Source organism: Venturia canescens, chromosome 2, assembly GCF_019457755.1.
Source record: "Venturia canescens isolate UGA chromosome 2, ASM1945775v1, whole genome shotgun sequence".
NCBI classification, from domain to species: Eukaryota; Metazoa; Arthropoda; class Insecta; order Hymenoptera; family Ichneumonidae; genus Venturia; species Venturia canescens.
The window spans coordinates 21,161,932-21,178,817 of record NC_057422.1 but is presented as its reverse complement, the minus strand read 5'-3'; the positions used below and the strand labels follow the sequence as shown (position 1 = coordinate 21,178,817).

At 39.1% G+C, this 16,886-nt stretch overlaps 2 protein-coding genes across 4 annotated transcripts; both read right to left on the bottom strand.

Annotated features, from left to right (window-relative positions):
• Positions 1-292: 292 nt before the first annotated feature.
• On the bottom strand, positions 293-11,919 carry LOC122405984 (uncharacterized). Of its 3 annotated transcripts, none has more exons than XM_043411103.1 (9): positions 11,872-11,919; positions 9,570-11,729; positions 8,754-9,488; positions 7,849-8,577; positions 3,476-4,207; positions 2,577-3,308; positions 1,679-2,410; positions 778-1,512; positions 293-697 (listed from the first exon to the last, which is right to left on the bottom strand). In XM_043411103.1, the coding sequence occupies exons 1-9, from the start codon at positions 11,897-11,899 to the stop codon at positions 450-452; spliced, it is 6,831 nt and encodes a 2,276-aa protein (XP_043267038.1). In that variant the 5' UTR covers positions 11,900-11,919; the 3' UTR covers positions 293-449. The 3 variants fall into 3 exon arrangements, with proteins under 3 accessions (XP_043267038.1, XP_043267040.1, XP_043267039.1); XM_043411105.1 differs by having other exon boundaries at positions 1,679-2,402; positions 3,301-3,308; XM_043411104.1 differs by lacking the exon at positions 3,476-4,207.
• A 2,123-nt stretch (positions 11,920-14,042) lies between these two features.
• LOC122406374 (uncharacterized) lies at positions 14,043-16,854 on the bottom strand. Its single transcript, XM_043411782.1, has 2 exons — positions 16,716-16,854; positions 14,043-16,607 (listed from the first exon to the last, which is right to left on the bottom strand). Exons 1-2 carry the CDS (start codon positions 16,741-16,743, stop codon positions 14,524-14,526), a joined length of 2,112 nt encoding a protein of 703 aa, XP_043267717.1. The 5' UTR covers positions 16,744-16,854; the 3' UTR covers positions 14,043-14,523.
• Positions 16,855-16,886: the final 32 nt, after the last annotated feature.

Sequence of the window (16,886 nt, the reverse complement as noted above, 5' to 3'; positions counted from 1 at the left end):
CAGCCGATTTTTGCCATCGCCCTGCGTAGGTTGACAGAGCCTTTTTTTAATCAGTCAATCTGTGTCAAAGAATTGCGATTTCGAAAATTCCAAGTGAGGTTAGTCGACTGTTGCATACTCTTAAGTAGTTACCCGTTCAAGTATCAGTATCGCCCAAACCCGTTTGAGCTAAGGTACTGTTGGTTAATAAATAATGCAAAGTACTCGAATAGAATAAGAAATTCGTTCAACCTTCAAGATTAGTATCTTAAAATGAAGGTTTTGGAAGCTTTTTACTATTTACTCCAAACAATTCATTTTAGGAAAAGTTTTATTCGTTTCTTTCCATATTTACAAACACAATTCACATTTCATTTCCAATGCATTCGACATTTCATGCTTAGCAATTGAAAAGGAGGAAAAATAACATTAAAAAGGCTCAATGGAAAATATTTTGTGTTTTTCAGATTTTAAGATTCGTATTTCGATGGCACATTATCAAGGAATTCATTCGACATATAGTCGTCATTTAATTCGTTATATTTTTGATACATTTCGTGAAGACGATCAATGTGAGATGATAAAGCTTCCATTTTGGCGAAAAAAGAACTCTGTGACTGATCGAAATTCCGGGGCTCTGCAACGTCCGGATTTGCTTTTATGAATCGTGCATTTTCGTCGTTTCCAGAATGTTTTTCATCGATGATGACTGTATTGTCTACGATAAAAAGTTTAGGATCGTGTATCTGGCTGAGCTACTATGTTTTGCGACCGGGATTTCGTACTCGGCTTACTCACCAGTCTTCCGAAAGAGATAACCGATCGAGCGTTTTCCCAAACGACTTATCACCGATTCTGAGTGGGTTTTTTTGGTCTGCGAATTTTCTATATTGTTCGCGCACGGCAATTTAGGAAGAGCTTCGGGATTATAAATTTTGAAGTACAGATTGAAGATTTGTCCAAAAATGTGCCTCCAACGACGGACGATAGATTTTTCCGGCTGTTCACCAATATACGCGAAGGTCCCGTAAACCGGCGTGAATTGGTCGCCACAATTTTTGCCTTCCTCCATTGCCGAATAACGAAGATCTATAGATACGCTAACTTTCATGATTGCCATTAAGACAGTTTCAGCCGTGTAGTTATCTGGAACTTCGGATAGGCAACCCATCATCCAATCATTCATCACCACAGTCAGGTTGTATCCTTCATCAGCTTGTTCATCATTACGCTCCAAGTACTTCAATTCTAAAACAATATCTCGCAGCAGTTTGTAACTCTCTTCACGCAAGCCCAGTGATGTGTTGCCCATAAAGATATGAGCTACATTCAGGTATCGCATATACGAAGGTGGTTTGTCCGGGTTTTCAGTGGGGCTCGTGCCATTCAATCTCTCTTCTATGTCGTTCACGAAAGGTTCCCGAACGTCGACGGTATTCGAAGCAACGAACTCATTATAACGGTCTAATCTTTCCTGTCGCTCTTGACCAAATTCAGTTTCATCTTCTTGCGAGGTACATATAACCTCAGGCACTGAAAAAAATCGAAATAATGACTATTCTGCCATAAAATCATTTTCTGTTCGAGAAAATATATTTGATGGACTTGTACTGATTTAGCCACGATATGAATTTGGTAATCTTGTTTTCATAGAAAGGACAGAGCTTCGAAAACGAAACTGCGTACGCTGACTACTTACCGGATCGTCGCATCAGATGTTCGACTGAACGTTTTCTCAAGCGGTTCGTTTCCGTTTGTACGTTCCTTTTTGTGGTTTGAGATTTTTCTCCGTTACCCGCACAGTTTGTTTCAGGTAGAGCATCGGGGTTGTGAATTTTAAAGTACAAATGAGCAATTTGTCCAAAAATGTGCCTCCAACGCCGGACGAAAGATTTTTCAGGCTGTTCACCAACATACGCGAAGGTCCCGTAAACTGGAGTGAATTGGTCGCCACAATTTTTGCCTTCCTCCATTGCCGAATAACGAAGATCTATTAATACGCTAACTTTCATGATTGCCATTAAGATAGTTTCAGCCGTGTAATTATCTGGAATTTCGGTTAGGCACCCTATTATCCAATCATTCATCACCACAGTCACGTTGTATCCTTCGGAAGCTTGTTCATTGTCATCTAAGTATTTCAATTCTAAAACAATATCTCGCAGCAGTTTGTAACTTTCTTCGCGTAATCCCAGTGATGTGTTGCCCATAAAGATATGTGCTGTATTCAGGTATGGCATATACGAAGGTGGTTTGTCCGGATTTTCAGTGGGGCTCGTGCCATTCAATCTCTGTTCTATATTATTCAGAAAAGGTTCCCGTACGTCCACATTACCGGAAGCAACAAACTGGTGATAACGGTCTAATCTTTCCTGTCGCTCTTGACCAAATTGAGTTTCATCTTCTTGCGAGGTACATGTAACCTCAGGCACTGAAAGAAATCGAAATAATGACTATTCTGCCATAAAATCATTTTCTGTTCGAGAAAATATATTTGATGAACTTGTACTGATTTAACCACGATATGAATTTGGTAATCTTGTTTTCATTGAAAGGACAGAGCTTCGAAAACGAAACTGCGTATGCCGACTACTTACCGGACCGTCGCATCGGACGTTTGATCAAACGTTTTCTCAAGCGGTCCGTTTCCGTTTGTACGTTCCTTTTTGTGGTTTGAGATTTTTCTCCGTTACCCGCACAGTTTGTTTCAGGTAGAGCATCGGGGTTGTGAATTTTAAAGTACAAATGAACAATTTGTCCAAAAATGTGCCTCCAACGCCGGACGAAAGATTTTTCAGGCTGTTCACCAACATACGCGAAGGTCCCGTAAACTGGAGTGAATTGGTCGCCACAATTTTTGCCTTCCTCCATTGCCGAATAACGAAGATCCATAGATACGCTAACTTTCATGATTGCCATTAAGACAGTTTCAGCCGTGTAATTATCTGGAATTTCGGTTAGGCACCCTATTATCCAATCATTCATCACCACAGTCACGTTGTATCCTTCGGAAGCTTGTTCATTGTCATCTAAGTATTTCAATTCTAAAACAATATCTCGCAGCAGTTTGTAACTTTCTTCGCGTAATCCCAGTGATGTGTTGCCCATAAAGATATGTGCTGTATTCAGGTATGGCATATACGAAGGTGGTTTGTCTGGATTTTCAGTGGGGCTCGTGCCATTCAATCTCTGTTCTATATTATTCAGAAAAGGTTCCCGTACGTCCATATTACCGGAAGCAACAAACTGGTGATAACGGTCTAATCTTTCTTGTCGCTCTTGACCAAATTGAGTTTCATCGTCTTCGAAGGAACATGTAACTTCGGGAACTGAAATCAACAGAGATAATAACGATTCTTCAATGAAACCATGTGCTGTTTAATAAAATGAATTTCATTAATTTTTATTGACTCGATCGCGACATACATCTGGTAGTGTTGGTTCTATATCAAGGTCTGAGCTTCAGAAACGAACCCTTGCCTTGTAGACTACTTACCGGACCGTCGTATCAGATGTCCGATTGAACGTTTTCTTAAACGGGTCATATCTGTTTCTACCTCCCTCTTGTTCATCTGAGATTTCTCTTCATTGCCAGCGCAATGTAATTTGGAAAGAGCTTCAGGATTGTGGATTTTGAAGTATAAACTAACAAATTGCTCGAGAATGTGCCTCCATCGTCGTACAATCGACTTTTCCGGCTGCTCACCAACATACGCAAACGTCCCGTACACAGGCGTGAATTCGTCGCCACAATTCTTCCCTTCTTCGGCAGTCGAATAGTGAATATTCAAGACTTCACCTGCTTTGATGGCAGCCATTAAAATTGTTTCAGCTGTATAGTTTTCTGGAATATGAGCCCGGCAAGTGTTTCCCCAGTTTGTCATCAATGTGTCCATATCGTAACCTTCGAGCGCCGTTTCATTGTCAGCCAAATATTTGATTTCTAAAATAATGTCTCGCAGAAGTTTGTAATTCTCTTTGCGTAAGTCCGGTGATGTACTACCCATGAAGATATCAGCTGCATTTATGGCACGCATATACTGAGGTGGTTTGTCCAGTTTCTCAGTGGGATTTGTACCATTCAACCTCTCTTCAATAGCGTTGATAATGGGTTCCCGTACATCCACGGTATTGGAAGCAACAAACTCATTATAACGGTCTAATCTTTCTTGTCGCTCTTGAACAAATTGAGTTGCATCCTCTTCGGAGATACATGTCGTCCCAGGAACTGTAACGAATAGACACAATCACGATTTTACGATAAAACCATCTGCTGTTTCAGAAAATAATTTTTACTGGTCGAGAGACGCGATAGCGTTTTGGACACTTAAGGATTTAAGCAAGTTTCATTGATGAGCATATGGTCTTTCAGCTATTTTTGAGTCCCAAAATTGATGCCCAGTCCTTGTTTCCCGAATTTCGTAAAAAAAAAATTTCGGGGCAAAACGGACACGGCCCTGTAGAGGCATAAAAATCGAAAAACCGACATTTTTCGAAATACAGCCGTTCTAAGCGACTGTTCCTGAATAAAATGTCAACTCGGTAATATGGGAAAAGAAATGAGACCACTCAGGCTCTATTCCTTGGATGTAAATGAAAAAAAATGAGTCAAATCTTATATCCCATTTCTGTCATGTTTTTGAGGAATGCAAAAAATCGACTTTGGGTCCATCGTGTTGGGGTATATTTAGTGTTCGCACTATATCGGAGTCCCACCATTGATTCATGGTCCTAGTTTCCAGAATTTCTTCAAAAAAAATTTCCGGGGCAAAACGGACACAGCCTCTACGAGGCATAAAGATCGAAAAAACGACATTTTTCAAAATGCAGCCATTCTAAGCCACTGTTTCTGAATAGGATGTCAACTCGGTAATATGGGAAAAGAAATGGGACCACTCAGGCTCCATTCCTTGGATATAAATGAAAAGAAATGAGTCAAATCTTATATCCCATTTCTGTCATGTTTTTGAGGAATGCAAAAAATCAACTTTGGGTCCATCGTGCTGGGGTATATTTCGTGTTCGCACTATATCGGAGTCCCACTATTGATTCATGGTCCTAGTTTCCGGAATTTTTTCAAAAAAATTTTTCGGGGCACAAGGAAAACAGCCTCCAAGAGGCATAAAAATCGAAATTTTTCGAAATGTAGCAGTTTAGCAGACAGAAAAAAAGCTCACCAAGACAGCCAAGTCCTCGTCTTGTGAAGACGTTTCTTGCATTTTTTGCGAAGGGTTAAATTCGTCGTCCTCCGAAGATTGGATTTACTGTGTAACATGCAAAAAATGGGCACACACCTTGTGTACAAGTGTTGAAGACGAAGATGTCAGCTATGAGTGCGATTTTTGTGAAAAATGAATAAAAAACCTTTTTTCCTTACTCGTATTTTGATTACTATTGTGGTTTTTAAAAATAAGTCAAAAAAGCGAATAGATAGTGAGAAAGTAGTTTGGGATCTATTTTGCTCTGAAACTTGAATTTTTTGGGGATGTCACCGTGGAATTCAACAATTTACCATGATTTATGGTCAGGGCATGATTTGGAACCGAAAAAAAAATTTTATGCATTTTATGAAATTTCAGTTTCGGGAAAGTCCATTTTGCCCCGGAATTCAACTTTATGGGGCAAAATGAACACTGTCCGTTTTGCCCCATATTACCCTAACTGCTTCACTGTCAGTGACACACAAAAGGGCAAACAAAAGTAAGCCATTTTTGTGTCATAAAACGTATAGGTGCATTTAAAAAAAAAACATGTTTCTATTGCATCGATTCGATTGTAGTTTGGTAGATCATGGTTTTGGAGTCGATGAATTCAAATTTGATATCAGATTTCCAAAATCCAAAATAGTGTATTCCTTGTGGCAGTCTCAATTTCGGAATACGGTTTCATTGTGACGAAAGTGAGTATACTACATGGTTTTCGGGAATACTGAATCTGAATCTAGAATCGGTTTTTCAAAATTCGAAATGGCAGATCCAATATGGTGGACGCAAATTCGAAAGTATCGACTTTAAGTATATGAAGTTCGGTTACAATGTATTGAATTAAAATTTGGTGAATCATCTGTAACAAACCATTCGTCCTAACAAATATGCAAGAATACTTTTCTGACCTTATATACGGCTCTTATCCGAATCCAGAGTAACTGATCGAGGGCGAAAATACTTGTACGAAGCGAATTATAACTGGTCTATTGCGAGTACAGTGTCGTGTCTTCATTTACGCGATTTGAGAGTCGAAACGAGAAATAAATATTCTCGCTCAATTTTTACATTGTTCAGAATAATTTTTATATTTTGTTGAATTATTTCTCGCATTTGGACGCTCGAACTCAAACCAACTCAATCAAATCAAAACTGAAACCTTCCGTGTCGGAGATGATCTGCCATTTAAAACTATTAGAATCAGATTTCTGGTTTGAATTCAGTAACCTCAGAAATCGTAAGATAGTTTCGTCGGAATTAGACCATTTTTCGTATTCGGGTCCGTCATATTGAATCTGCCATTTTGGATGTTCAAAAACCGATTTTAGATTCAGATTCAACGGCCCCAAAAACCGTGATCCATATTTCGAATTTGCGTCCCCTGTATTGAAACTGCCATTCTGAACTTTGGAAATCTGATTTCAAAACTGAATTTAGTGACCGTAAAAAACCTCATACCATAACTTTAAGGCAAACCTATAAAAATTTTTTTCCAACACAAAAATGACATGAAAATCTTGCTTTCACCTGACTGCTAAGAGATTAAAAAAAAAAAAATCATGCGTATCAAGTTAAGACGGGCCGTGTATTGATACTCGAGATTGGCGAATTTCCCTTGATTTGTGGAGTTGAAATGGTCGCCACTTGTAGAGAATAGGTCGTATGAAGAAAACGAAAAATCTATGAAAAACTATGATTAATGCGCTTCGACGATAAAAAAATTTGTTTACTGTAACACATTGAATAGAGTTAAATTGTAATTGTAAAAATGAAGCGCTCCAATTTCACGATCGGAAATTGTTTTCAACAATATACATATCTACTTTCCGTTTCTCTTCCTCGCGACAATGTTCACCCCTTGCACGCAGTGATTCGAATTCAAATAAACCTATGAATACAGATACCAACACGGTAGGCATGTACAATGCAAACGCTGGTGGAAGGGGTCCAAAGAGCGGGACCCCTTGAGAGTGACGATAAAGTTTTTAATTTCATCATGACGAATATCAAATCGCGAATTTATAGAAGCATACGCATATTCCTCTCTTCCCCCACTCGCCATCTACTTCATTCACTGCAACCCTACGACACCGAGAATAATTGCGACCCCTTGAAACCGTAAAATACTGCAAGAAAATGCGAAAAATTTCAAAAGAAAATGATATTTCTATTAAAAACTTTTTGAGAGTAAGAAAAATTGCGGCAAGTATTTCAATAGAGCCAAATACGAGTGATGTTTGTTTTTTTTTTTGTTTCTTTGAAAAATTTGCAATAAAAATTTCAAGTTATTGAACAAAAACTTGGCGTGCATACTTTTATTTTTCAAAACTTGGTGTTAGTCTGAAGGAGGAGGAATACTTCCAAAATCAGAATTAATAATATGGAAATTGATTCATTTGAAAAACCTTGTACGGCAAATGTTTGTTCAAAAGATTACAATTCTTTTTTCCATTTATTCAAGAAAACAACAACCATCATCACTCATACTTGGTTTTATCAAAATGATATTACATTTTTAATACCTGGCATAATTTTTTCCACTTTTAAAAAATTTTTGATGTATCGATTTTTACTGACTTGACTGCCATATAAATTATTTCATAGTCTAAGTTCTGTCTGAAAGGGCTGAGTTTTGAAAACGAAATTTAGCACTCAGACTACTCACCGGATCTTCGCATCAGATGTTCGACTGAACGTTTTCTCAAACGGTTCGTTTCCGTTTCTACATCCCTTTTTTTAGTTTGAGATTTTTCTCCATTGCTCGCACAGTTTGTTTTGGGTAAAGCATCGGGGTTGTGAATTTTGAAGTACAACCGAACGATTTGTTCAAAAATGTGCCTCCAACGCCGGACGACAGATTTTTCCGGCTGTTCACCAACATACGCAAACGTTCCGTACACAGGCGTGATTTCGTCGCCACAATTCTTCCCTTCCTCGGCAGCCGAATAGTGGAGATTTAAAGCTTCACTCGCTTTTATGGTAGCCATGAAAATAGTTTCAGCCGTATAATTGTCTGGAATATGCAACAGGCAACCAGTCCAATTTGTCATTAATGTGTCCGTATTGTAACCTTCGAGTGCCATTTCATTGTCGGCCAAATATTTCAATTCTAAAACAATATCTCGCAGCAATTTGTAACTCTCTTCACGTAAGCCCAGTGATGTGTTGCCCATAAAGATATGAGCTGCATTCAGGTATGGCATATACGAAGGTGGTTTGTCCGGATTTTCAGTGGGGCTCGTGCCATTCAATCTCTCTTCTATGGCGTTCACGAAAGGTTCCCGAACATCGACGGTATTCGAAGCAACAAACTGGTGATAACGGTCTAATCTTTCTTGTCGCTCTTGACCAAATTCAGTTTCATCTTCTTCGAAGGAACATGTAACCTCAGGAACTGAAACCAATAGAAACAATAACAAATCAACCATAAAACCTCCTGTTGTTTAAGAAAATGAACGTTATTGATTATTACTGACTCGATCGCGACTCGAATTTCAACGTCTTGAAGTCTGATATCGACGTTTCAAGGTCTGACTTTCGAAAATGAAACTTCTTACGCCGACTACTTACCGGACCGTCGCATCGGATGTTTGATTGAACGTTTTCTCAAACGGTTCATTTCCTTTTCTACGTCCCTTTTGGTCGTTTCAGATTTTCCTCTACTGCTTGTACACGGCAACTTTGGAAGAACTTCAGGATTGTTGATCCTGAAGTACAATCTGATGACTTCTCTGAAAATGTGTCTCCAGCGTCGTATAAAAGATTTTTCGGGTTGTTCACCAACGTAAGTGAACGTTCCATAAACGGGCGTGAACTCATCACCACAGTTCTTTCCTTCCTCTACCGCCGAATAGTGAAGATTCAAAGCTTCACCAGCTTTTATTGTAGCCATCAAAATAGTCTCTGCTGTATAATTATCTGGAATATGCCACAGGCAACCAGTCCAGTTTCTCATCAACGTGTCCATATCATAACCTTCGAACGCCGTTTCATTATCAGCCAAGTATTTCAATTCCAAAACAACATCTCGCAGAAGTTCGTAGCCCTGATCATGCAAGCTCGACGAAGTATTCCCCATGAAAATAGCAAGCGCATCCATGTACCGCATATACGGGGGTGTTGGCGTTCCTTCTGAGTTTTCGGTGGGATTTGTACCGTTCAATTTCCTTTCAATTGCATTGATGATTGGTTCCCGTACGTCCACAGTGTTCGAAGCGACTAACCGATTATAACGTTCCAATCTTTCTTGTCGCTCTTCGTCAAATTGAATATCATCGTCTTCCAATGTGCATGTCACGATGGTCGCTGAAATTAGTAGAAACAATAGTTATCACTGGTGACAATAAATCATCTACTGTTGGAACATAATTGGATTTCCCTACTCACGTTTCGGTTTTTCGGTCCAGACTGCCCTTCTTCTGCGTGAGTTCTTCTCCCTTGAATAAATTTTTAAAGTTCCAGGATACGCGGTATCCCATTTAGAGTCGGCAGATCGGGCTGCTCGTTTATTGTGATTCGCCATGCTGTTGTATTGTCCGATAACTCCGAATAGTGTTAACATGCTACATTGTACATGTTGACGTAGATAATATACTGTAATCTCCCGTAACCAGTCCGTCTGTTTCCGTGTAGGGTACACAGAATCCTTTAACTGTTTTTGAAGATTTAGATCGTCAGGGAATTCGGCTATTTCTTGCTTCAATCCAAGCATGAAGGTCGCCCACTGCTCATCGGTCACATTGACAGGACCAGTATTAACCAATGCATCCCCTTGATTCTCATCTTCTGCTATACGTATGATTAAAAGCATGAGGCGTGCCTTAAATATCTGCCGCAACATTATAACATCCAAATTTGTAGATTCACCAGGCACAATCTCAGCTGCCAATCTGTCTTTCATTGTTATAATTTTCTGAGTATTTCGAAGGCACCTTTCACGCTCTATCAGCATCGTTAAGAGGTGAACTTGTGGAGCTGAGAATAATACGTTATGACAATCCTCATAAATGTCCACTGCCCTTGTAATTATTTTGCCAAGATTTCTCGCCATTTCCATAGTCAACTGATTACTATCAGTGAGTAAGTTCTGATCTTTAGTATCGATTGAGTCAGAGATCTTGTTTCTTATTGCTACCATCACAGTATACCACTCTGAGTCTGTCTTTTGTTTTTTGTCATTCGTTCGCTCCACAATCTCATGCACAGTCAATGCAAAAAGATTCTCTGCAATATGTTGATATATATTCTGTACTCTTAAATCAGAAGAATCTCCTGTAACGAGTTTCGCTCTCCATGTTTCAAAATCTTTCTGGTGTCCCAAGACTAATTCCTTACAATGGTCCGCCTTCTCATTATTTTTCTCTGCGTTTTCAATGTCACGTTGATGCCTATCATGCGTATGTGTCTCCTCTTCAATTTCACAGTTGACAACGAATTTTCCGCATCTATCGACCGTCACAGTTTTGGCAACCTTTGGCTCCTTACACTCGGGAATATCGACCTCGGCGAGCCACCGAAACCAATTCTTGCCTATGTAACTTACTAAATCTTCCGGTTCCACAATTTCGTTACCATCTTTATCCAGAATCGTGGGGCAGTCTTCTTCGTCGCTGTCATCTGGATTCGAATGATGTGGTTTATTGTGTTTCGTAGCGTCCTCTTCGCTCGAAGAACTGGAGGAACTATCTTCGTCCTGTCCATTCGTCGATCTTACTTTTCGTGACTGACGATGTTCCATTGAGTTTGGACTTACGAGAATGAATGTTCCGTTTGTAATACCATCATCTTGCACTAACTCTTCATCCGAACGAACGATTTCGTCTAGATAATCAGAAGTGAAAACGATGTTGTGCCAAAGTGGCAGCGTTAAAAGAAAATTAACATCGATCTTATCCCCTTTATTTATAGTTTCAAAATGATTTTCATCCGACGAGGCCCTATCAGAATTCGCATCAAATGCTGATTTTTCATTTGAAGATGAGTCCCAATCGAATTTGCTCTCGGAACTGGTTGACTTCGAAGAACTCTCGTCCCAAGAATTTTTCGGAATTGCTAATGAGTCTAGCCAATGCAATAATGACATTGATTCTGTGTCTGTATTATCAGTCGCGATAACATTCATAGCTGTCGTTGTTTCCGACTGAACGATTGGAATTATGTTTTTATTCGATACTTGTGACTTTGTTAGACTTTTCACAGTTATGGTTTTCGTAACATCTTGTTCCGGTGACCATTTGACATTATCCGGTGATACGACAATCGGATCTATCACCGAATCTGGAATATCTAGTTCTTGACCATTTCTGGACCATTTTGATGTGCCGTATGACTTATTCAGACCATTGTTATTGTGGTCCTGATAATAATTCGAGATGAAAACACATCCAATCCAACCGACGAAAAGTACCAATTCAATATACAGAATTACTTTCATCAATTGTAAACACCGATTGCAGCGATTGCTCTTTCGCTCACCAGTGGAATTATAATCTTCATCTGTTGTCTGATGTCTCATCGAGCCCTCTTCAAGAGATGGTTGTTTGTTAACTGGCGAAAAGGCGAAAAAATTATATTTAACATTTGATAATTGAACGTGTTCGTAATTACTCACAGAAAACTTGACTATTCCGCTAATATTTAAATCGACTATGTTCAAACCATCTGAATAAATGCGTACTCTTATCCTTACCGTTGTATCCATTGGCGTTCGGTTTCATGATGGACAGTCTCTGATCAACTGAGACCATTCTCTCTCGCTTTCGTCTTTATGCTTCCCGATTCGTAATTTTACCAACCCCCCCGCCTCGCCGGTTTGTCAAAACAAATATGTATGGCACAAAAAACAGCGGAAGATGTTGCGATAAGGCTGACGCCGTTACTTAACTTACATAAAATAGCTCATTCTCTACAATGAGAATTCAGTCGGGGTCAAATCGATGGCAGTTCAATAGAACAAAGATTATTACAATTCATTTAATTTGTTAAAAACCCCACTTTATTTTGAAGAAAGCTATCCATTGTAGTTACAATTTTTGGATAGAAAGATGATTAAAACTTCGGAATGATAAAAGTTTCATCTGGAAAATTATTCCAAAGAACGAAAAATTTATCGGGAATTTTCTCGAAGATAGCAAATAGCGATGACCTTCGCCCGTTCCGATGGATGCGTGACACATTTTTTTAATGCGGAAAGTGTTTTAATTGATGTTAAGGTTATGCAGTATAAACAATTCTTTGTTTATGACATGGTTAATGCGATGGTTACATAATTTTCATCAATATCAAGCAACAAAGTTGAGTGTAAATTGTGCGAACACACAACACTCATATATAATTATTCGATCTACTAATGAACTCTCTATGTTCGGGATACTCACCGTTATCAGTCATCACTGGATCAAGGTTTATCTACTATTACGCAGAACACACAAACTGTCTCATGCGATCTTATTATCCCCAATAGCATTAACGAATGATCGTCATTATAGAATACAAAAAAAAACGTAAATCTCAATCCGATAATCCTTCGACTCCCGTGAACTTTCCACTCACGAACATTAGTGTATTTTTTATATGAAAATAAGTTTTCAAAGCGTTTAAAAAGCTTTCCCAGTAGCTGTCGATTACTGAAACAATCGTTCCTTCACGAAAAGTATTATCAAATGTTGCTTCAATCTTAATCTTCAAGTATTGAACGGTTCTTAAAATCATGGATTGCTTATTTTCAAATCGTCACAGGTGTGATAACTTTGCAGATATCAGATTCCAAACTACTAGCACAGCCGCTGATATGTTTTGTTATTTGTCCCATATCCATCCTATAATAACGTCATTCACGATGAATTCATAAGACAATCCTAGCCTGGATCAAAACGGAGCGAAGCAGTCGATTGAATTTATCAAAATTCATTTGTTTAAAACAAGGTATTTGATCGAGAATCTATTAGATTCTACTTGACATTGAATTGCTGCCGTTTCTCTTCATACTAGCCATATGCTCTTGATGAGTGATCCACATCGAACTATATGTTGAGTCGTAAGAGGTGAAAATTGTGCATAATCTCTGATATGAAGAATCAGTATGGAGAATAATAAATGTTGTCCTTCCTGAAGGTAAATGGTGCTTGGAATTATTCCGAAACAAGTTTCCCATTCGCTTCCATTTTGAGAGATGAGCCAGGCGCGCCGAGGATGCGTAAATTCATTCACAATTCAACCGCATTGATACCAACCTTATTTGTCTGTCTTCTTCTCTCTTTTTCGTTCTTGTATTTCTTTTTTATTGTGTATACTCTGTGAAGTTGCTGCCCAAAAGATTGTGCGTGCGGGTGTATCCGAAGGAATTCGCTAAAGAATTATATCGCAAGGAATTTAATTGATTAGCATTAATTACGATTTATTACGTCAGAAATCAGGGGGCTGATTTCGTTAAATTTTGCAACTATATTCGAAAATATTTTCCAAAGACACAGTTAGAATTTAAAAGAGCTGCAATCTTCTTGGGATCCGAGCAGAGCTTCCTATCTAAAATTAGAAATAAAAGAAATGATATATTCATTATCTCAACGTAGACAAACATGTTATTTTGACGAAACGAAAGACAACACGCCATCTGTCAATTTCATTGGACAAGAATTTCGTAGGGTTTCCTATTGAATTTTCGGGCTGAATGTGACTTGGATTCGACGGGGTCACGCCTCCTTTCTATAAACATCGATCAAACTTGCCCGTAATGCTGTTTTCGAAGGTTTATGCTCCGAGTACAATTGAATTTCGTGCATACCTTAAAGATTGTATTGATGTAATTTACGTCTGTTTTTTTACATGTTTCGCAACTACGAAAATCATCGACACTTACTGTTGTATTAGTAAATAATTTTATTTCAGAAGTCAACAATATTATTTCTTTCTGGTTTACAATTTCCTTTGGAAAAAATAAGTTTAAAGTGTAAAATTCATTGGTGTATCACACCGGTTGTTCGAATTGTTCAGTAAACACAAACAATAAAAATAATGTCAAATAAGAAACGGATTATCATGAAAAACCATATTGATTCTGAGAATGTAAAGTTTATTTCCGTGCGTGCTTGAGTGCCAATAATATTATACATTTTTTAACAGATGTTCTCAGTGAGTATTTACATTTTACATATAAACAGGTTTAGCTAACAAAACTTCGAGCGATGATCAACATCCGCATGCTTCTCTTCAAGTTACCGAAAATATCCAAATTATAGTGAGTTTGACGACATCATCATGAAGCCGCGATTCATTGTTTTCAATTTTTCAGCACTGTCGTCATAATTAAAAAAAAAAAATAGGTACATCAACGCTCGTTTCATTAGCTCGCAGAATTTTCCATCATTCTCCGGTTCGACTCCGCGTGTTTAGCTATGCCTCTCGATCCAAAAAATGAAACCCGGTAGCAGTACTGCCATCCGCGCAAAATGTATTCGACTATTTCACGAAGTTGGGTAGCCTGCTCTTCAGTGGGAGAACCATCAGCTTCAAGTTGCTGTCGAATAGCAGGATCTTCAGAAGCTCTCGAAATTTCTTGTTTAAGACCCAACATATATGTTAGCCATTGCTCGTGCGTGACCTCGACAGGACCGGTAGGATATTGGCCTATCGGAGTTTGCCGTTCGTGCGAATTAATTACCTTGCTTAAAGACAAAACTATATTTTTGAATCTATTTCGCAATTCCCGTACGGTTGTATCCAAAGGTTCGCCTCTCACAACTTCGGCTGCCAAAGAATTTAATTTTGTTTCCATTCCGTCGAAGTTTTTAGTGCATTTTTCACGATCGATCAACATTCTTATGGCACTCATCGCCCTTTTTGCCTCTTCCGGCGTTGTCTCTACAACATGGCACTGGTTATAATTGTCGACTGTTGATTCCACCAAACTCCGAAGCTCGTTCGCCATTCTATCGATAGTTGCAGTGTTTTCCTCGAGGATTTGACGCGTCTCGGTTGATCTTGAAATATTCCGTTTTATCTCCTCCATAGAAGTCCGCCAATGCTCATCCATGTTAGTCCGTCCATCGGTCGAGAGCTCAACAATCTCGCGTAAGGCTAGCGGCATGATGGCTTTTGCAAACTCGCGATAAAACTTTCTGATAGTCGGATCATCTTTACCAATTAAAATTCGCTCTCTCCACTCCTCCAAACCCCGCGATGACGTAACCAATTCAGCGCATGAGTCCTGCTGATTACTTTCCGTGGCGCTTCTGATCGAACGTTTCTCCGGCGCAAGCTCATTTTTCTTATCTTCGGTCTCACTGCTCTCGTCAAGTTTACATGTGAATATTAATCTTCCACAAAGATCGGAACCGGCAGTTTTTTCGAATTGTATTCGAATACAGTCAGGAATAGAATTCTCCAAAATCCAATCGAACCAGTTTCTTTTTATGTAGTGAATTATTTTTTTCGGATCTTCAACCAAATTGCCGTGCATGTCAACGATCTTTGGACAATTGCTCTCTTCCTTCATCGCTCCTTCCGTCGTTTCTTCATTTTCACTCGATGGCAGCGAACTTCCTGACACACTCGAGGAGCTCTTCGTCGATCGTTTTACTAACGGGGTTTGAGTCTTGGTCTCTTCGCTCGACGAGCTTTCCGTAGAACGTTTCTTTTTCCACGACGGACTGGCCATTTCTTCGCCGGATAACTCAAAGGAATGCCGTACGTGCAAATCGCTCGGACTTGTGTCATGTGATAGATCAGGCTCTATTGATTCCAGAAGTCCAGAGTCGAATTCGGAATGCGGTAGTCCAATGTTTCGAAGCACGTCTCTGTTAATATCACTAAGAATGTCCATGTATTCGGTATCGTTCGAGGGTTCAAGATAATCCAGATAATCTTCATTATTTATGTTCGTTGAATCAAAGTGATTGATCGATGGTCCTGACGTAACTGGATCCGGAACCGACGGCAACCGGTGGTCGAAAAGATGGGTGGGAAAAACATGCGGAGGCTTGCCTGGATTCTGCACTCGGACGAATCGCAATGAATCCCCATTAGGATAATCGATGGACCCATCCGTGTCGTCATTGAAGAAGTCGATGGGATTTTTCGTCGTTGCTGTAAGAGTTTCACTCACAATATTTTTTCCCTCCTTCTCTGGCTCGATCGAAATTTGACTTCTCATGGTGGTTGTTTTCACAAGATTTTGTTGACCTGCAATAATGACGCTGGTCGAATCACTGTATCCATCCCTGCCACGGTTTTCGTAGATTCGGAAATAATTCGGAAAAAATATACATCCCATCCAGCCAACGAAAAGTACCAATTCTAGGTACAAAATCACTTTCATCAATTGAAAGCATCGAGTATAATTGATGTCTCGTCGTTTACGAATGGGGTTGAAACCGTCCTTCAGTACTTCATACCGGATTGAACCGTTTTCAAGAGAAGACAATTTCTCTGATGAAAAAAAAAAAACAATTTGATGACATACTTTAACGTCATGAATATTAAATGAATATTCTAGCAAAATAGGTGCTTGTTGTTATTTCGGAATGGGATCCTCACCTTGATACTCATTGGCATGCAGCTCCATGATCAATAATCTTTAACTGACTGAGACTATTTGTTCTGCTGCTCGGATTTATATTTACCGATTCACAATTTGACCTCGACCTTTCCCGAAGTTTCACAAGGAAAATCCATCATTATAAATAAGTCAGATTGTGATAAGAGCGA